The 21,536-nt window shown below is 41.5% G+C and overlaps 1 protein-coding gene across 7 annotated transcripts in view; it reads right to left on the bottom strand.

Annotated features, from left to right (window-relative positions):
• Positions 1-21,536, bottom strand: part of gria4b (glutamate receptor, ionotropic, AMPA 4b) — a 269,016-nt gene that overhangs the window by 31,734 nt on the left and 215,746 nt on the right. For all 7 annotated transcript variants that reach the window (XR_015037623.1, XR_015037622.1, XR_015037621.1 and 4 more), the window contains 6 exons: positions 19,724-19,908; positions 16,954-17,007; positions 14,833-14,991; positions 10,764-10,931; positions 8,931-9,035; positions 7,132-7,242 (listed from right to left, as the gene is read on the bottom strand). Coding sequence is in view for 4 of the 7 variants with exons in the window: in XM_085798346.1 (XP_085654472.1) it covers positions 7,132-7,242; positions 8,931-9,035; positions 10,764-10,931; positions 14,833-14,991; positions 16,954-17,007; positions 19,724-19,908 (782 nt within the window). In the remaining 3 variants the exon portion in view is untranslated. The remainder of the gene's footprint in view (positions 1-7,131; positions 7,243-8,930; positions 9,036-10,763; positions 10,932-14,832; positions 14,992-16,953; positions 17,008-19,723; positions 19,909-21,536) is intronic.

Here is a 21,536-nt window from a genome sequence, read left to right as displayed (position 1 = left end):
CTATCCGAAAGTGATGAGACGGGCCGGGGGTAGCTGTTAGCATGCTACCGTCAATAGAGTAAAAGTTAATAAAGATGTTATTTTTCCACCAACGAAGACAGCTGTTGTTGAGTGAAGGAATGAACTTTGTAGTGTTTATTCTAGACTGGTCAGTAAATCATTGTTTATGCTAATGCTAGCTAGCAAAGGCAAATATGGCAATAGCTCCTTTAAACCGCAGAGTATTTCCAGTTTTGTGAGAGGCATAATCAGTAGCAGGGTATCAGCAAATGTTAAGTTCTATGTCGGTGAGTTGTTGTAATTTTTCTTTCATGCTCACACATTTGTTCTCTTTATTGGCCATCAGACGTATTGATGACATGAACCAACTGTTGTGACACTGGACATTGATAGAAATGCTTCCAGACACTATTGAGTAATTCAGACTCTTTAAAATCCCTCTATTTTCACCTAATGCTTCAGTCTATACAAGAAAAAAAAGAAAAAGAAAAAAGGAAAAAAAGCCTAGTGCAGCTTTAAATCTAATGACTTAAACTGACTTGATCCCACCTGCTGGGAGATGCATTTTTTCCTGAAGGTAATTTAGTGTTGTACAACCGAGGGGGATGCATGTGTAATCACAGTGACAACCTCCTGCTGCATAAACACAGCACACACTGGAGTTTAGACAGGGGGAAAAAATCATCAAAGTGTTAACATGGATGCATGATGCACAGACTCAGGAGAAGGCAGGAAGGTATGACTAAGCAGAAACGGAGGCAGACATGGAGCTAAAGGGAAGTGAGGAATGAGCTGCAGTCAGACTGAATGACTTAATACCTAAAACAAGCCTGAGTCGACACAAACACTTAAAGTAATCGGGGTGGCTGCATCAGTCTACACAGTAACCAGCGGTGGGTTATAGATCATTAGATCCGCTGTTGCTCAGAGAGTGATCTAAATGTAAACCTCGTCTGGTTTCCGCGCTCACATTTCCAAACAAATTACTTTTGTCATGGAAGGCAGCCTGCTGCATGTTGAGAACAGGAGCAATTTATTCTTGAAATGTGTTTGCTTGACATTGCCCCGGGCCAAAGCAAGGTAAACCAAAGACTCCTCAGCGGGGAGAGAATGCAAATGCTCGGCTGAGCCTGCGGCACAACAAAATGTTACTGTACAACATAATGACGGCAGAGTTTAGCAGTTTCATGTCATAGTGAGACATTTGTATTCTGAAATATGTTTCACAACTGCTCTTGCACAAAAAATGCTGATAAAATTATAATATACACAGCACAAAAGATCCTCTTTACTTGAAGTGTATTCATGCATTAATAATAGGTTAATTAAAATGATTTAATAAGCTTATTACAAAATCGTCAAATACAAAAATGAACATTTTGCCATCATCTTTAAAGCATCCATCAGATGAATAATTTCCAAGAAGCTTCCTGGAAATAATGGTATTGGTTCACTTCCAATTGATAATTCAAATTAATCACAAGCCAGATTTACATAATGTAGAGACTCTGTAGCACAGCACAATTTTAGTGTACAGACGACAACATGATGTATCTAAAGATTTATGTTTCCGATTAAAATAATGATGTGAATATTTACGTGACTTTAAATGCAGATTTCAGCTTTAATAATAATAATTAGTACAAAGTTCTTTCCAGGACACCTCCTGGGAAATTATTTAGAAATGAGGCACCTGTAAAATAAAGTGTCACCAAAAGCATCTCAAAGCCTATTTATGCAGGGTAGTATACTAGAACAGACAGGAACAGTGGTCTGAAAGCTACACATGGATCAGATGAACTTTACCTTGACCATCTCAAATCTCTAGAAACATAAAATGATGGCCAAAGAATAATCTGAATTTTAATGGAAATGCAAATGCTCTGCCTCATTTCACAGGTGCGTTATCAATAGTTTAAAAGAGCTATATCAAATACACACTGCATCCTATGACCTTTAGACCTTAAAACCTTTAGTTAGCCTGGTGCAAAGCAGCTAAACTCACAAAATGATGTCTCTAACTGGACATACACATGTGGACGATAGAGTTTCCAATTTCTTTTCTTTATGATTGATGACAAATAAAGTTCCTCTGATCAAATGTATCAGAAAAATAAAGCATTACCCACAAATGTATAAGCTTTGATACTTTCGACCGACTGTGGTGACCTTCAGTGGTGGTATCGTAAAAAAGACATAAGGCTTAATTTCAACGATGCTTCTTCAAGCACAGATAAATTCACATATATTACTGTCTTCAGCATCACTTCAGCTGCTCCCAACTTTTTACGCCAGCTGGAAAACAGAAGTCATGATTTACTGATGGAAACTTCATTCGCCAGCTGATTTTCGCAGATGTTTTGGATGCTAATCAAAGAGAAAGCGGCCAGAAGCCGCGTGATTTAAGATAGCAGGGTGTATGACAGAGCTGGCAGCCGGAGCAGCGGGAGAAGTGGCAGAGATAAAGGATTCAGTCAGTGTTTCTGGCACAAGAGGAGGAGCAGTGCTTCAGAGGTCTTCACAGCAAAAGGCCAGCATGGCTGACAGGCTGGTCAATAATCACAACCACACTGCTTCACTCAATGCCTAATGAGACTAATTAAACATGCCATTAAAAGGACACAAACACACATACACACACTACAGGGCACACTAAATCCATACGTACATACACGACGGCACACGCATGCATGTTTGACTGTGCTGCGTAAAACTCTGCCTGTTTGGTTTTGTGTGTGTGTTTGTGTGCGTTCTGTAAGATAAACAATCTGTTGCACATTGTGTTTGAATACCAGCAATGATAAGCAGCAACGTGATAGTCCATAATGCACAATAACTTGAGCACAAAACGTTTTATGAAGCAAACACACATTAGTGCTTCTCAGTAAATGACTCATTTCTGTCTCATTCATCAGCAGCCACTTGAGGCACTAATCACATTTTTATTTGACTTTGATTTAATGTGGCTGTGCGACATTGAAAAGGCAGAGAACACTTAAAGCAAGAAATGGAAATAAATCCTATTTGCAAATGTCCAGATGAAGTGCAGTGGACTGGCTGCTGCAGAGGGACATCTCGGCCTCGTTGAGGGCTTTAGATAACCAGCGAGTTTGCGTGGAAACCTCTATTTTACTACTGTAGCTGAGCCTCAATCACATAAAAACTGTGCATGTGGACCTGAAGCAGGAAATATAAAAATTTATGATTTAAAAATGAAATTTTATTTATGAAAAACAACTACGGACTAACTAATTTCCAGTTGGATTTGAAAAGCCTCTAAACCACCACCTGTCCTCCTCTATTTGTCTGCAGCTTTTATCCACACAAATATCACCCTAGAGTAAAGAGAAGAACTTAGAGCTAACAGGCCTTTTGTAGATGTAAACACACTTCCACTCGGGATGTAAAACTATCTAAACCTGTCCACAGTGTGTCATCAGAGAGCCTGTCTGTGACAGAGAGAGAGGAGGACATGAAATTAGATGCCAAAAAAAAACCCATCTTGCTAAAGCAAAGCAGTGCTTGACTTGGGGGTATTCAATCTGACAGGAGGAGAGAGTGTCATCCTGAAGTTCACCTGCTAAGAGCACTTAGTTGAATGTGATGGGTTCTCATAAAACACCTGTACGTGCTACTTCAGAAAGGATCTGTTCTAGCCCGAGGCCCCGTGTGTTGTCAGTGTGCTGCAGGTGCATCGTCAGCAGGAGGTTTTGCTATGAAAGTGGTCACTGTCCATAAAATCCAAACATGTCCTCCCCCAGAGTTCCTTGGGCAGAGGTTAAACAAAATCATAATTACAGTAGGACCTTGTCTGTACTTCCTAGCCTCTGGCAAACTGATGGTGTGCCAGGTTTAAAGTGCAATGGAGGAGTTTGAAGCCAAGGCACATTTCTCAGAGCTTTAAGCCTTGTCCTGCCAATACGATGACAGTCAAACTTTGTCCTTGGCTCCGGGAACTTCTCTCAACTTCCAGGCAGAGATCTGTTATCTGTTACCAGGCTGAGATAGACACAAAATCCAACAGACAAAAGAAGAAGATGCCATTGATGTGGATCTATTGATTCACAAGGACCAAATTAATGTCAACATGACCAGCCAAGTTAAGGGGAACATCATCACCTAGCTCACAACAATGTTTAAAACTGAAGCCAGTGGCATCTAATAACCAAGCGGCGACCAGAGCTCACAAACAGCAGGAGATACTGATGAGCACTAACCCAAAGGCTACAGCAGTAGGCAGTAATGAGCCCAGGCACGTCAATGAGTCTTTTTACATTAAGCAAAAGTTACTACTAAAAACTTTTTAGGAGGAAACTTTCAGGAGTGACTGGTATTACTGCTTTAATTGGTTAAGCTCATACTGTATGTCATAGAGAAGTGCAACCTGACCGGATAGGTCCTTAAGGGTTGTGCTAATGTTATTTTCAAATGTAGTTTAATAGGAAATATCTCTCTCTCTCTCTCTCTCTCTCGCTCTCTCTCTCTCTATGTTTCTCTCTGATTCTGCAAATCATCCAACCTCCTTCTGCAACACCTACTCTGAAAGAACATCCAGATGGAGCCTGTACAATGTTCTGCTGGGAAAAGTCTTTTAAGTTTAACATCTGGTCCATATTGGGGAAAAAGTGAAGCTACTAAATGGTAAGGCGGATAATTAATCATTTTAAGATGCTACAGTTTTACACATCAGCTGCGGCTCATTGGCTCAGAGAAGTTAAATGAGTGTGTTGATAAGCCACCAATCTATAGCTCTATCTGTGGGAAAGCGGGTACTGTATGTCCTCAGGCCTCAGGTTCCAGTCTCAAATCCTACAATACCAGCTGGGTTCAGGGAGTTAGGTCAGGTCTCAAGTGTATATTTGGGGGCCAAGTTCAGGTCTCTGCTTTAGAGCCTGTGCATCTACATTAAAAACAACATCTTGAAGTATTGGGAACACAACCGACTGTGCAGGGAAGAAAAGAAAGATTATAGAAATGAAGAAAAAGCTCACAATGCATTCAGTGAGGCGCCCCCCAGATAAACTATGAGGTGGTTTGAGGCTCTTGAAGATAACCACACAGTCGCAGCAGTACCCTGTGTGCTTAAACATTGATCTTATGTTCACTTAGACATAAAGGGAAATAAATAACATTATTTCCATTTTTTGTTGCTGTTTTGTTATTAAAAACCTCCCAAGGTTTGAATTAAGAGAAGCTCCTTGGTGTGATGTGTGTGTGTCTGCAGCAGAAACTAAAGGCCTGTGATATGACTAGCCTAGCTTTATTAAACACTGAAACCAGGAGGCAAACCGCCTATGTTTGATGACTGACACAACATACTGTCAGGACCTAAGACACAGAGGCAGCCTGGCTGTAATATAACACTGCAACACTTCATTAAGTTCATGCTAAACAAACATTAGTCTCACAGACACGGCGAAGAACACATTAAAAGCGGGTGTGAAAGGCAGCCGTCACAATGTTAACTATAATACCATACTGCATAAAAGCATGATGGATATGAACTGGGATGATTATGGGTGCATTAGTCTTTCTAAGCTGGTTTAAGCTCACAGGAAGCCCTCTGAGTGTGTAATGTACTGTAGGTAGAGCAGGTAGTCGGAGAAAAGTGACAGATTTAGAGCAAACAGTAATTCAGTTAGACATTATGTATGTTCACATTCTGATAACGCCTCGCTTTTTTTTTTTTAGCTCGGGGTCCGTGGAGCTTTGCAAAAATTACAACTTCAAATCAGGATGTAGTTCAAGCTATGATTAGCCACACAAAACACACGGGGCATGACAATGTATGAATCTGGCATACACACAAACTGGTGTAGTGGGAGTTTGTTTATGCTAGCAAACAGACACTGTGCTGTTAGGACCCATTTGAGCCTCAATGGGCGTCCATCCACAGAGCACCGTCCTATGAAAAAAAAAAAAAAAAAAGACCTCGTTTTGCATTTCATTTTCCTCTCGAGGGGCTCCATTACGGCTCCATTTCTTGTTCAGATTTCCATTAACATAGTTGCCGTGTCTCTCCTCTCGCCCAGTGTCTTTAGGGCTTCATTTTGGCTCGGGCTGTTGTGTCCATCACTCTGCCATTAAGGGCTTTCATATCCTGCTTGCGTCCAACTGGGGCTCAGTTTCTTAAAATGGGGTTCCTCATCAGGGGCTGAAAAGAGGGAGGATTGTGCTGAGCTGTGACTCTCCATTCCCACCTCCTTCCCTCCTCCACTCCCCTCGCTACATGTACGCTTCAACATCTGGCTTGGCATGTCAAGAGTCACTGTTACAGCCAGAGGTTCACATGCCATGCAAAGGCCATTCATTTTTATCATGTGTTAAAAAAAATGCTTTATAGCTGTTATGAAGTCTTTCATCAAGCCTCGGTTGGTTGTGGAGCTGTTTGGCTGCTTTTTGAGATGTTTATTGGTGCAATAAAAGAAAATCTAAGTGACGGTAGTTAGTCCTGGAGTTGCATGATGTTTTATTGATGTTTCTATTGGAGTAATAAAAATGAATCCCATTGCTTCAAGGGTTTCTTCACTGAAAATGTGCTGTTGTAACAAAGCTTGTGATCCCTGAATTTTAGTCAGTCATAGCAAACGACATAAGGGCCTTCAAGGAAATTAAATTCTGGGCAGTGAAATGTGTATTCCTGCAGTATTCATCATTCTACCTTCATTACTAACGCTGGAGAAATTTTAAGTTTGCCTACATGGATTTTAAAATACAGCATCAAACAAGAGAAGTTACCCAAGAACAGAAAGTTCAGTACAAATAGATGCTAATAATGTTGGAGTGAAGTACAGGTAGTAGAGTAGTAATACTTGTAAAGAGCCTCAGGAAAAGCTGAAGCGCTTAACAAGGAAAAGGTGGTGAAGCATGTCAGTGCAGCTGACCCCCACGCTTCCCTGTCAGACTGGCCGGTGTCGGAGATTTGAATGCAGGGTTTGATGGAGGCAGGATGTAAGATGTGTAGCCGCTGAACCTCGGGCTCCTGTCTGTGCATATCCCTCAGCTATTATGTTCGATGTCGTCTGCAGCAGCACCACATAATACAGCCTCCTGGCATTACAAATTGCTTATAATATCAGTGCATGCCTGAGAGTGTATGTGTGTTTTGGCGAGCACATGCCGGACTCTTACCATGATGGTAGTCACGACGACAGTGCGGTTCTCCATGCCAGAAGTGTCATTTGGAAGCAGCGGAGAGTCCTGGATCAGCACCAGTTTGTCTGCGTCGTTCCAGTAACCAATCTGCAGGGACAGGAACATATAAGGAACTATAGCATAGCAGGGATGTGTGCAAGTGTGTGTGTGCTACACTACACATGCAAAACTGAAGGACATGAGTGTTACTGCCTTTGTGCCCCTATAGTAGTAATAGCCTTCAACACTTTTAAAACGTATGACACGGACGACAACAGCAGCAGAGGTGAGACTGCAAGGGTGAAGAATTCACTTTTGTGCTCAAGCCATGAGTTTGAGAAGAATAAAGGTATGAGTCTTACTGTATATTAGCAGAACAAAGATTATTTAGAGAACACAGCTGTAATTGATGAGTTTTTTTTTTCCCCTACAATATTTAATCTTTTTTTCTTCCTCAGAATTATTACAATTGTCAAAACACTCCATGACATTTTTCTCAAAATATCACGATTACTCCCTGAACATTTTTAACAAAATATTCTGGGCTAAAAATGAATCCAGACTCAAAGTAAAAAGATCTCATTAGATTTTTTTTTCTGAGATTTTAACCACATCTCATGGTCCTTACCAATGGATAGAAAGTGCTCTATTGTCGTGAGGACAATGCTAAAGCTAAAGCTAGCCAGTAAATCACAGATTAAACTATACTTACTTTTTAAACACTAGTTCACTGTTTTTTTTTTTAGTTAATCAAATAACATCCTTTCACGATACAGCGTTGTTACATCGTGCTGAGTTTAATGACAGTGGTGTGATTTATTGCCTGATCACAGCTGAAATGCCCCCATGCACAATCCCCACGTTAAGATCGACGTTGTGCTGCCTCTTTTTGTCTAAAGCCGTTTCATGTTGGGCTGACATCACTGTTGTCCTACATGAGTCCTTCAGGGTCAGGCTGACTGACGGGGGCTGACACATGATCTGATGTGGTCACAATTATGAACATCTTCTGACAAAAACGATGTTGAGAGCAGCTGCCCTGCTGCACCGCTTCCTGATACATGACTTTTAACAAAAAGCCGTTTCGTATTTGCAAACCAATACTGTGTCAAACTGATGTATTGATCTTATTACAGACATGAGCTTTGACAGCGACCATAAGCTGCTATAAGTCAGCCAGAGTGGAGACGCTGAGCGAGCCAGCTGGCTGCTGGTGGCGTGCCAGAAGGGAGCAGGGAGCTGTGATTGGCCGATATCTCCTGTGTGCCAGGGCATCAGGATGATTGAAGAACATAGAAAATGTAGGAGAGAGGCTGTGACCCAAACCCCCCCCCCCCAAAACACACACACACATACACCATGTCCTGACAGGACCCGTGCTGTGAGCAGGAGGCCAAAGCGTCTTTTGATTGATGGGAACTCCTCTCTGCTTCCTCACCCCCTCCTCCTCCTCCTCCTCCTCCTCCTTGATTGTTCTCTATTTCATTTCACCCTCTTGCCATCACTTTTACAAGTGCCCTCTCTCCCTTTTTTCCCATTTTCCCTGAATTTCATCTTCAGACATCCGCCCTGTCATATCAGAGGCAGAGATGCTGGAAGCCTACTTATGATAATAGAAAATGTCACACTACAGACAGTATCGTCCCAGATACTTCACATGACAGCAGTCTGCACATATCTCTAGGCGAACACAAGATATATAGTGTCAGCTAAAACATATAGCATTAGTGCCATTTCAAATGTTCATCACATAACAACACAAATGGAAAAAAAAACAGTGTGGTGTGATGCTTTACCCGTCTGGGTCCATTATTCTTCAGTTCAAACACGTCCATAGTGTAGTTGACCCTGCGGCCATAGTGGTCAAACTGGACATTACCTGTTAATCCCTGCAGCCGGACCTGCACACACAGGAGAACACAGAGATGCACATTAAATGATACTGCTAACACCAGCAGGCAACAGATTTCATGCGTGATATGGGTTGAAGAGAAAACTGCAGCATAGAAGATGATAATACCTCTTAGGAGGAAGAAACAAGAATTACCACCCTGCTGTTGTGTTTGGTTTCAGGTTACATCCATGCTGCCTGACTCCTATCCTGAAGTATGACTCAGGAGAGATTTGGGTAACATTTTGGCCTGAATGCTGCATGATGTTTTGTTTTTTTTGCTTTAAGCTAGTGACCTTGATCTTTGCCCTTCAACAACCAAAACCGTATGAGTTTATTTTTGAGTCCAAGTGAATGTTCATTACAAACTTGAGACTAAAACTGTGGGTTGTGTAGTCACTGTGACCTTGACCTTTGACCACCAAAATAATTTAATCAATTCATCCTTGAGTGTTGTGCTGAATCTAAAAGGCACCCCATCCCACCTAAGATATTTCCTTATATGGACAGACAATCTGAAAACAGAACAGCTGTCACCAGCGTGGAGGCATAAAAAGCAGATCAATGCAACAATAAAGAACACACAACCACTGTGACAGTTCATGTATTGATAATGGTAAACTTGGGTACATTGATGTAATAAACACCGGGGAGAAGATCATCTAACACTTGCTTCAACTGTTTTGAGGGCTTTACAAAAAGAGCTCAACATTTTGGGAAACACGGATGCCTCCACAGCTTCATTAATATTACTGTGTTAAGAGGCTGTGCCATAGTCCCTGAGGTTACGTCAACTGTTTCCGTAGCTGAGACGCACCTCTTCAATAATGTAACTACGTGTTGATGGCTGCAGAGAGACACCGTAACGGAGCTCTGTGTGTGACTGCTGGTGTGTTCTCCTGCAGGTTTCTGACGCCTGTGGAGATCTCCAAAGATCAGAGTGAATACAACATGAAGCAAGTTGGGGGAAAAAAAAAACTGTTATCGTCTTCTTTTCAATAACACACATCCAACAAAGACATCTCCACTGCAAACCTCCCGCTTCACCACGACCCCCGCTCTCTATTAGTGAATGAAAGCACGTAAATGCAGCAGCTGCACAGAACGGCCCCATATTCAGTAATAAAACAACTGTCGCTCGATCGGGGAGGATACAGCAGAGTGTTGGCACAGTTATTGAGGAGATTAAAATTAAACCACGACTGTGTTTAATACATGCGTCTAGAGCCGTGGCGGTGCTCTCGGTCCCATGCTGAACTATATAATTGGTTTGGGATTTCTATTAACCCCTTGTGTCAGCTGTAAATCTAGCTTGAGATGAAAGAATCATTGTCAGTCTCATGTCTGTGCATTAAGAGGACATATTTTAGCATAAAGAGTGGGAGCAAGGGGAAAACAGCTTGTCAGGTTCATAAATACTCCTGCCACCTCAAACCTCATTAATGGCCTGAATATATTTACATTTACTGGAGCTGTTCTCAAATAGAAACCTAAAAAAGACAATTTGTGGTTCTTATGGGGATCTATATGTATATTTTATATTATATTTCAAGGTGTTGTACATGAAGGTTTTTGTAAGTGAAGGAAAGGAAAGGAAGCTGTGAAATATCCAGTGCTCATTTCTGAGATTACATCAGTGTGTGATGTCTTATCCCTCAGCAGGCTGAGACCAGTTTTTCTGAACACCATGCTTTTCTGTGTAACCCCCCCCCTCCACCCGCCGTTCCCTCTCTCTGACCTGTTTCAGAGTGCGCTCCATGTCGATGCCCTGGTTCCACGGGGCTGCCGGGTTGGCCAGACAGTCGCCAGCGTTCCCCCGCCTGGAAATGTCCACCTTCTGCCTGCGCAGGTTCCTGAAGGCCTCGGCCATCACCATCACCCCGTCATATGTCAGCGCTGAGGTGTACTGGGGGACAAAGAGTGGAGGGATCAGAGATACAGATGCAGCTACTGTGTGTGTAAGCACGGCTGGGTTATGTACACAGCTCCTATTCAGCTAAAAAAACAAGCTAACATCACATAAAAACACTGCAGTTGGAGATATGGTTCAACTCAGGCCTATTACATTTATCAAAAGGAAATAAAAACCCGGTGGGAATGGAGCATGTGATTTGTAAATTACAGTGTTTGCAACCTGGAGGTCACCCTGCTGCTCTGTCTGTTTTGGGTATATAAAGCACTGGAGGACACAGGGGAAAAAAAAGGTATGGGGCCAATTAAATGCTGATTTAGCTGGACAGGCAAAAGGCTTTGCAATATTTGCTGGTCAGATCTCTTTAAAAACAATCTGCGTAAGGCTGCCTCTGAGAGCACACTGTGTTTCTGCAGGGCCATGCTGCACACTGTAATGGCCTGGCTTTTGCAGAGATGCAGCAGTTTTACTCAGCTCATTATTTTCTGGGAATGGAAAGGAGGAGAGGACGAGAAGAGAAGAGAAGAGCACATTCCCCACAGTATAAGCCTCCCAATTTCCCCTTAATCTGTCTTTGACCTGAAGACTCGGTGTTGCCTCTGATTATTTGCGTCTACAAAAATCACGCTCTCCCTCGTGAGCTATGCATTTCCCTAAAACTCACCTCTGGCGCTGCGGAAAACTAATTGAGTGAATGACAAAAAGGCAGCAAGATGGAGAGTGAATGAGTGAAAAAGAAAGGAAAAAGGCGAGTGTTTTGTCCAGCCGGGTAGCAGTCTGGCATTAATTATCCCGGCTAGCAGGAGTTCATTAACTTTGCCTCCGGCCGGGGTGAATCCTATTCATTAGCCCACTACTCACTGTGACATTATGGCTCTCTACGGAGGCTGCTGCACTCTATCCCCTGGTTAATCTTTGACAAGCTGCCTGAAGTATCACACACACACAAACAAAGGAGGTGTGTGATAAACTAACTAACAGTCAAGACCATCTTCACTGCGATTAGTTCAAAGCTGTCAGAGACATCAGCGTGGGGCAGTGGACAGTTCAGTCTTCAGATTCAGAACAAAGTGGATGTCTGACTCATGCCTACTACATGTGGACTTCAGTGTCTGTTTCCTGAGTCAGTATATTGAAGAAATATACCAATTTAGAGTTATTTGCACTGTAAGTAGACTTATGATGTCCTTACTCACACATACTGCCACATTTTGTTCACTATTTTCCATGAACATGACAACATAGCTGGGCAGCTATGTAACAAATTCACATCCACTGTCTTAATCCTGCCTGAAGAGCTCTGATTGCTCATTTGTTTCCCCAAACCAGGTGTTGACACATGGCTGTGTTATATAAGAATTTACTAGAGATTATAGCGTTTCATAATATATCTGTGGTTGATAGGTACAACACCAAATTAGTGAACAACCTGGCTTGTGTGTGTTAACCTACCACAATGCCATGGCCCCTCATACAAGAACACAAGATCACTTGTTAAAGGAAAAATAGGAGCGTTGTGGCTTCGACAGACTTTGTTTGACATCTCAAATAAATACATTAAAGGTAAACTGCAGTTCTTCTGTGAACTCCAATTAGTTTATAGAAAAGTCTTTCCAATATGGCGGAGATGTTGACAGGAGAACAAACAACGTCCCTTTATGAGGCTACTATTCATTCCCACCAGTGGTAAGATTACAGATTACAATTATAGATATAATGTAGTATTTTAGCTCAATTGAACTGTTAACGGTTCAACTGTTAAAACCAAGGATGTTAAAATCTCCAAAAAAAAAAAAAAAAAAAAAGGTAAACGTTGTCAACAACAACAGCAGCAGCGTTGGAAAGGGCTCGGCAAAACGCACTGTGTAAATCCTCCCACTTCAAAGATCAGGGTGATGTGAGTGTGGGTGGAAGCTGAAGCTAAGAATTAACACTTGTCATAGCTAGTTTCTCCTCTGGTGGCATTTAGCTTCAGCGATCCTGAATGTCGTAGCAGGCTTTGAAAGTATCCCAAATGTACAATGTGACAAAGTTATTTGTTAATACGACATGTTAATAGTGTCTAATGTCTCCTAGACTCTAAACTCACAGTACAAGTGCTGTTATGAGTTCATCACCTGCTGATTCATAGACCTTATATACACACTGCAATGCATTTGTAGTGAGAAAACATGCCAGAGGAAGACCAACAACGACCGTGTTAATAATAAGGCTGTGGACAAACTTAGTGGGAGCACTGTAATTTAGTGTGAGTGGATTTCCAGCAGCAATTTACTAATCGCAATTTATCAAGAAGTGAAATGGGGATAAGTATGGACACACACTTGCACACGCATGCAGTATAATGTCATGTGATATCCCACTCTGGTGTAAACTTTTGATCTGAACCACCCCAAACCATCACACACACACACACTGCCTGAGTCACACAGTTTCCACTCCACTGCATCTGGATTTTAAAATAGAAATCTTTGTTGGACACACAGATTTGCTGGAGGGGAGGAGGTTTGCTGACCACCATGGCGTGATGCCTTCTTGCCCCAGTGCCATTTGCAATCTGTGTGGCTGAAAAGAATGTAAAGTGGGTCAGTCTGTCACATCGCTGCGTACGACAGCGGTGGACGAGGTGGAGCCCATTCCTGCTCCTTGTACAGTACGTACACTCTCACAAACACCTTCTCCCACATCTGCTGTTTGTTCATTTTTCTACGACAAATACATTGCTCTCATATATTTCTGTCTCAGTGTCACTGCTGCTGTTGTTCTGCTCACCTTGCAAACATGCTGCTATATATTCATACACTCTTCATCTTATCTGACGCTGTGCTTACTTACATTTTCTCAGTCACCCCAAAGGAATGATTAAAGGGCTGAGGTTTTGCATATTTTGGCCTACAACTTATAAATAGCATGACATTTTCTTGCTTGTGCTGAGGCTACAAGCAGCAAGGAAGCAATATTAAAACAATCACAGCACACAGAATAAAAATACATATTAATAATGATAATGCAGCATGTTTAGTTAAAACTCTGGGAACAATGAGTAACACTGCACCAGTCGGCCTGAGTGTTTCACAAGCTGTGCAGTGATTTATGGACCAGTCATAGGATTTCCAAGTTAATTCTTTCAGAGACTGGTGACCAATGAAGGGATCTAAGAAATGGAGTGATGTGCTGAGCTCTTTTTTTATTGGCTCTTGTTACAACCCTGGCAGAAGCAGCGATGTGGATCAGCTGAGGCCCTCTGACAGCTGTCTCAGACAGACCTGTAAACACAAACACTGCGGTAATCCATCCTGCGACAGATAAATGCATGTATGAGATCCTCTAGATCAGGTTTTGACATCAAGTCAATCCTTGCAATACTTTTGAGGCGGTAGAAGACTGATTTTGTTATTGACTTCATGCGATTGCTGAAATTCGAGTTCGAATTGAGTTTAACTCCCACCAGGTTTTTTATTCTTCAGTGAGCACTGGCTTTGAGTTCTTCTTTCTTTAGCACCAAAACCAATAACTTGTCTTGGAGCAGCCAGCCACTCATTTACTTTACCAGGGAATATAATGAGCTGTAGTTCTTTAGTGACACAACCAAAAGAAGCTGTTGGATCCACTTTATTTCACCAGTCTGAGAAAAATCCAACTGCAGATATTTGAAACTTGCTCAAAATTGGAGACTTCACAGTTAGTTCCTGAAAACCGACTTTTGTGAACTAATCCTTTGTCAAAATCGTTATTCAACTTGTGAACATGTGTCTTGATTTTGTTAACAGCATGGCCTGCCACCAGTGAGTTCCCTGCACACTTCTAATGCACCAGATCACAAAAAAGACGAATGTGGTGTCCTACTGCTCATCTGATCTGCTTCCATGTGATTCCATGGTCCAACAGGACATACCTTGGGCGGGGCGTCTGAACCAGGATACTCCCTCTGATCCAGCTTGTTCCAGCGCTGCATCAGTTTGATGACCATGGGGTTGCTAAAGTCGACCAGCTGGAAGCCCGTCACGTTGGCTCCACCATGCATGAAGCGCTCCAGGTTGATGTCCTTAAAACCCTTCAGGGCAACAAGAGGAGAGAGTGGTCATGGTCTGAGTCCAGAGATGGATAGAAGTTACAGGTACAATGAGGTCGTACTTGATGATTTGATTTACATTTTTAGCAGCAGTTGTAATTAACTACAGTAGTTTTGATTTAGTTGTTGTAAATGTGATGGTGTCTAAATGCTACGTTGTCCTAATCCTCATCATGTGGAAATCACCATCATCACAAAGGCAATGGGCTGGGATAGGATAAAACGTCTATTAAACAGATCCGCAGCAGCTTTCATGGGTGAAAAAAAAAAATCCTCTTCCAGATTGTGAAAAACACTTATTTTTTTCTGATCAGTTCACGAGGATACTGACATTGATTATTTATGCAAAACATGTGCAGGTTCAGCTGCTTCACACCGTGTGACAGATGGTGAAGGAAAGATGAATAAATGAGGGAAAGGTTGATATGTGAAGTGAAATTTTAATTTTTCTTTGATCATCTGGGCAATTTTATAACTAGTGTGGAAGCTAACGATTATTTTCATTACTGATTTATCTCCCACTTATTTTCGAAATTAAACAATTAGTCTATAAAAACATCACAAAACAATGGACTTGCTCAACTAATGGTGCAAATAACTATAATTCAAGGCCAGAAAAGCTGTTTTGTCTATTTTCTTCAAAGTTAATTTTCAGCCTGGCAGATTTACTCTTGTGATATATGAGCAATCGAACATCTAACTGTGAAATCCTTCCACCACTGAATACTTGAAGATCACCTGCAGACATGTTTTATGATATATAAAAATACTCTGCTTGGAACAGTAATTTGAGAGAGAAAAGTTTAATTACACAATTAAATTTCACTCACTTCACAATATCTCCTAGTTCAATTTCAAGTTTTCACATCAGACATTAAGTTCAAAACTGGTTGTGGTGTCACTAAATCTTTTAACAGACTTTCTTCAACAGACAAGTTTTTTTGGCAGGAAACTCTGCACATACATCACTCTACTCAGACGTCCACAACAATTAACAATAAGCTAAATACATTAATGTTGCTTTAATGTTATTCATTAATGGGTAATGCAAGTCTGGTCTCTTTCCCTCTGTTTTGCTAACCCTCCTCTCGGCCATGTGCATTTGTTTTCAACGAAGCCGGCGAGAAATCAATCCATCGAGCTGCGGATAATGTTATACATCATATATGTGTTATGTGTATATTTGTGTAGTCATAAACAAGAGATTAGGAGTTACGCGGTGCCTTTATGTTGCGGTGCTGCCGAGACGAGAGCTGACACGCCGGGTTCGGTGGCACTGATCTTGCAAGGTTGGTTTTCAGCCAAGAGACGCTACGTGGAAGGCAGAGAGCCTCCATTCTCCTTGGAACAGGTTACGAGTATTTATTGACTTGATTTATTTAACCATCACAATTACTCTGAAGCTGTTTGATTAAGGTAAAAATCTTGCATAGTTCCTCTGTAATTTAAGAGAGATGAGACCTGATGAGCTATTGGATGATTGGTACTTGAATTTTCTACGTGAGGTGAAGAAGCAGAAGAAAAACATCAGGTTTTTGAAATATGAATTGAAATAGCTTTCAAAGAGGAATTCACACTATTACCTCAGACAGAAGGCTTTGAAGGTGAAATGTTGCAACACTGTTTAAAATTTAACTTAGTATCCTGTTCTCTGGGGTGATAACAGCTCGCAGTAAGGCATTCTGTCACTTGTACCACAAACTATTACAGCCTCTCTTTGTCCCCATATTGGGTATGCCAGTGTTGGTTGGGTGGTTGGGTAAGTGTTGTCTACTCCCACAGCTAGACCTTCAAAGACGCCGGGACACAGTCCACAGATCAATAACAAAACAATGTTTGAACAGGGCTGTGAAGGCGAAAGAGATGAGGTGAAACTAAGGTGATCAGAGGAAAAGAAAAGAGACAAACAGGGACAGAGTGTGACTACGTGTCATTTTCTCTCACCAGGTTGGCCATGATGTAATGGTAGCCTTTGACGTGTTTCCCGACGCTGACGATCTGCGAGGAGGCGAAGCACAGATCAGTGTTAATCTGACTGGATTACAGCATGCATGCGTTAATTGCTTTAAATAATGCATATGGCAGGCGTGAGGCTGCATCCTGACACAGTGGGACCGCTGGCTTTAATCCGTGGAAGATCGGATGTCTAAACAAATGAACAGGCAGTCATGTCAGCGTCTCACTGAGGAGGTAAACACTTCACGCTTTCACAGACATGACAATGCTACTCAACGCGCGCACACACACACACACACACACACACACACACACACACACACACACACAAGTACGACCACAGAGCTATGATATAAACTGATTTTGAAAGCTGACATCTGCTGGGAAATCCCACTGGACATCTAGTTAATAGGGGCAAGAATTAATAATAGAAAATAAAAAAAAACTCACAAAAGCTTGGATTGATATCAATTCCCTAACATCTTCACTGATGTGAGGTCCTGAGTATCAGGTTGTTTAACAGTACTGTCGGTGAACAGTCATGGCTGCAATATTAAAAATATAAAAATACATCCCTTATAATAAAGCTGAGGGAGAGACAGATCAGCAGCCATGCCACAGGGCTGAGAGGCTGGAAATGAGCTCAGATTAAAGAGTTGCCTCTTTGGTTGAAAGTGGTTTCCGATCAAGTGTTTTCAAAAGGAAAAAGGAAAAACTGAAAGTGCAAAATTGATTCCAACTATGGCATTTTCTTTCTTTCTTTTTTTTTTTTACTCGTTCTATTGTTACACAGCAAATCCAGTTTGACTGATTTGATAAACATGATCATTGTGAGTAGTTTTCTGACCATATTCTACATAAGAGATGGTTGGTAATTAAGTGATTCATTCATTCGGTTGCCCAGAAAGGACAAACTAAGCTGCAGCTCACGATAGAGAGGCTTTTGTGTTTTTCATGTTTCTTGAAGGTCACCACAGGTTCTCCCACATGTTTGGAAAGGAGAAGGAGTAACAGAGGAGAGGAAATCATTTGGTTGTAGTTTGTAGCCCTACCACTAGATGCCACTAAATCACACTGCCCCTTTAAAGTTAAAGTGACTCTTGTTACCAAGTAAATTAATAATGAGTAAAACATGACACATGAATGTTATAGCACGTCTGAAACAAACAATACACAAAGTTTTGGTGAAATTTTGTTCACTTTGACCTCATTGTAATTTTAAACTAAAGCCTTAAAAGTCCTTACTCAAGTCTTCATTTTGCCCTGACACAGTTTACAAAACTTGCAAATTAGCCGTCATCAGATTACATTTCATGTGTGACTGAAACACTGACATCCAAAGTAACATCTGGTTGCTCATAAGTGCTGATGTGTTCTGATGATTCTGTGAATAAGCAGCTAATGAGGCCTTGTTATGAATTCAACTCCTCGTCCTGAATCACAATGACTTGGCAGCATGTAAACAAAAGAAGGAGACAGGTGGGCTGAACGCAGGATAAAATAGATGTTTACGTCTTTGGCAGCATTTCTGACCACCGCTGCACAAACAAGTGCATCATCCCACAAGCTCTAAATCTGACAGAGCCCATCACGTCTACTTGAGAGATGTTCTGTGCACTGGCATGGAGTGAGGAAGGAGTGGGACGTCAGCCGCTCTGTGGGGCAAAGAGATTCACACACATCTGCAACGTAAATTGTTAGAACTATGACAGATGTCAGAGTGGAAGATTTCCTGAATAATTGAACAATTACACAGACACCAGTAGCTCCAGGGAAAGATGGAGGGATGAAGAGGAGCAGGATGAGGAGGAGGAGAAGGAGGAAGAAACACAACATATTCTGAGTGTGTTTATGCCAAATAACACCACCGGAGATCAGAACAGACTGTTTACAAGTTCAAAACTTTCTAATTAGCACAGACACTCACAAAAAAAGAAGTGAGACAAACACTGAGTAAATGTGTGAAGTACTAACTTGTGTATATTTTCTTTTTTGTAGAATTTAAGTTTGTGGGATCCTGCATTTCAGAGTAAATTCAGTAATGTAGGTGATGTAAGAGCAGGACTAATGTACAGAAGTTCCTACTTAATAAATAATTTAATTTAATATAATTTAATTAAATAAAAAAAACAGATACAATAATTACTCTCACTCTCACAATTACTCAATTAGTCTCACTTATGCTCAACTGAAATTGTTTTGTAACAATGTTGGAGATCTCAGCTTTTATTTTGCGAAGTACAGTGTTCTTAGCACTGACAGAACCACTGGAAATGACCTCCAAAATAAAGTGCATCCATGGTATCCTTTTAATATCTCAGGTGATGTGTCCTTTGCCAGTCGGCCATACAGGAGATTTACAGTTTTCACTTCATTGCTAAATTGTCTCAGTCGTATGGAATAGACCATTAAACATCATTGCCATTAGCACTCCACATGCTGGATAGCTGACACATATTAGCAGGCTTTTTATGGCCGTTCTTAGTTGGCAAGCTAACAAACCAATAAAGCTCAAACCCAGATCAGCTGACACATACGAGGACGTTATGAGGATGTTTCTATTTGGAAATACAGTACACAGAGCTGAAGGATCATTGCACTGCCAGTTTCGAGTGACTATGCTGTTGCTATGTTCACCCAATTTTAAAGGTGAGGTCTTATATCAACAGTAACAATTTGTATAAACTAAGCAAATGTCTCTTCTGTTCAACCAGGTAAAGTCAGTAACAGCTAGGTGCTGATGTCATGGTGGCATCACCTGTTCCAGCATGTTCTGCAGCCGTTCGGCCTCGAGGTCGATCACAAACTTCTTCTCCTGTCTCCGGTCCAGATCCTCCAGCAGTCGTCGGTAGTTGGCGTCGTTGAAGTTCTCTACGCAGATGGCGCTGACCTGCCAGTTGTTCTGTCCTGCCTTCTCCATGATGGCCTGAAGGATGGCGTAACCTGTCAGACACCAAGCACAGGGAACATTGATCCATTTAGCACAGCACACAAGTATCTGAAGCCGGTTCCTGTGTTAATCATTTTATGTACTGGATCGTTACGTTAGCTACTGCTGACTACCTACAGTACCAATGATCGTTATCTTTGTATACTTAGTTTTGCTCTGCACTTCATCAACATAAATAAATACACAATCATGTCAATCATCAAATTATTGTGATGGATAGTTCCACTGAAAATGAATAAAAACTAAAATATTCAAAACACCTCTGTTAACAACCGCTACAGTATATAAAAAATAATGATAAAGTGTTTCTAGGACGCTGTGTACAGTACGTCAATGTCAGTGCGGGAATTAGCTATGCAAAGAGTCAGTGTGAAAGAGCTGATGGTTGGAGTGATGGATGATGTGATGGAAGTGCTAATTGAAAGTAGAAATAAATATCAATCAACAAATTAAATTTCTATTTTTGAACAGAATATACAAATTCACGCACTATTTCAGTAAATTATCTGACATTTCAAGGCCTTATTTTTTTGCCTTAAACTTCCATCATCATCCATCATCCAGCATCTATTATGGAAAACCTGTGACATAGATCGATGTATTTGTTACGGCAGGTATGAAGAATCAACCAATAACAGTGTTCTAGTCAGGTATTGATATTTGTTGAGACTGTTGTACAGTATATGTAGTCCTGTTTGTTTGTTTGTTTTTGTCTACATGTTTCGAGTTTCATGAATTTTCAAATAAGGTTTCTTTAATCTGGAGTTTTTTGCAAATGTGTTGATGTGTTCAGTCAGTGTTTATCGTCTGTCTCGTGGCCCCACAATCATGTTGGATACATTTTCTTTATCAAACGGAAACTGTAAAGTTCCTTTAGGAACGTGCATTTACCATCTATCCAATGGTTATAATTGGATTTTCTGATAAAGATTCATATTATGTAAAAATGTGTTATTACCATAATAAGAACATGCTTTCTGAATGCCTTTTGCTTTTCAGTGTAACAGCCCCTGAATATGTTAAATTGAGGCTGATATTGTCCTGGCTGAAACATAGAACATTGGGCAAAACACACTGCTCATAATTGCTGGTTGAAATAGCGAACTGGCTTCAGTTGACACAACACGCCTGGCAAGACAAACTATTTCCCATTGTACGGGAACTGCACTCATGCAAACTCCTCTAAAGCTTTTATTCTTTTCCAACCGGATCCTGGCTTTTGGTCCAGTCGGGGAAACAGGCTCATTTCCATGAGTTGGATGTGTCACTCCACTTAGAGGGGTGGAGGGTGGTGTTGGGGGGGTGCGCTCTCTGTGTATAAAGAAGATGAGTGTCAGAGAGGAAACTAGGGAGCTGTGAGGGCGGCTGTTCTCCAGCAGGAACAGATGTCCCCCTTAAACGGCCCCTCCTGGTGGCCATCACAATCTGGCAACCCGTCTCCCTTTGCTCCCAATTAGTGGATTAACCTGTGCACTGGCAACCCAGCTCCCTCTCCACCTCCTCCATCCCCTCCCCAGCCCCTTGCTCCCCATTAGAGGGCTGCCGGTGCCAGGAGGGACTGCTGGTTGAGGCGACGCACAAATGGAAAACACACACACTCACACACACTGTACATACTCAC

Source organism: Trachurus japonicus, chromosome 14, assembly GCF_045865225.1.
Source record: "Trachurus japonicus isolate A0001 chromosome 14, Traja_1.0".
In the NCBI taxonomy this organism is placed as follows: domain Eukaryota; kingdom Metazoa; phylum Chordata; class Actinopteri; order Carangiformes; family Carangidae; genus Trachurus; species Trachurus japonicus.
This window is presented reverse-complemented; position numbering and strand designations above follow the sequence as displayed.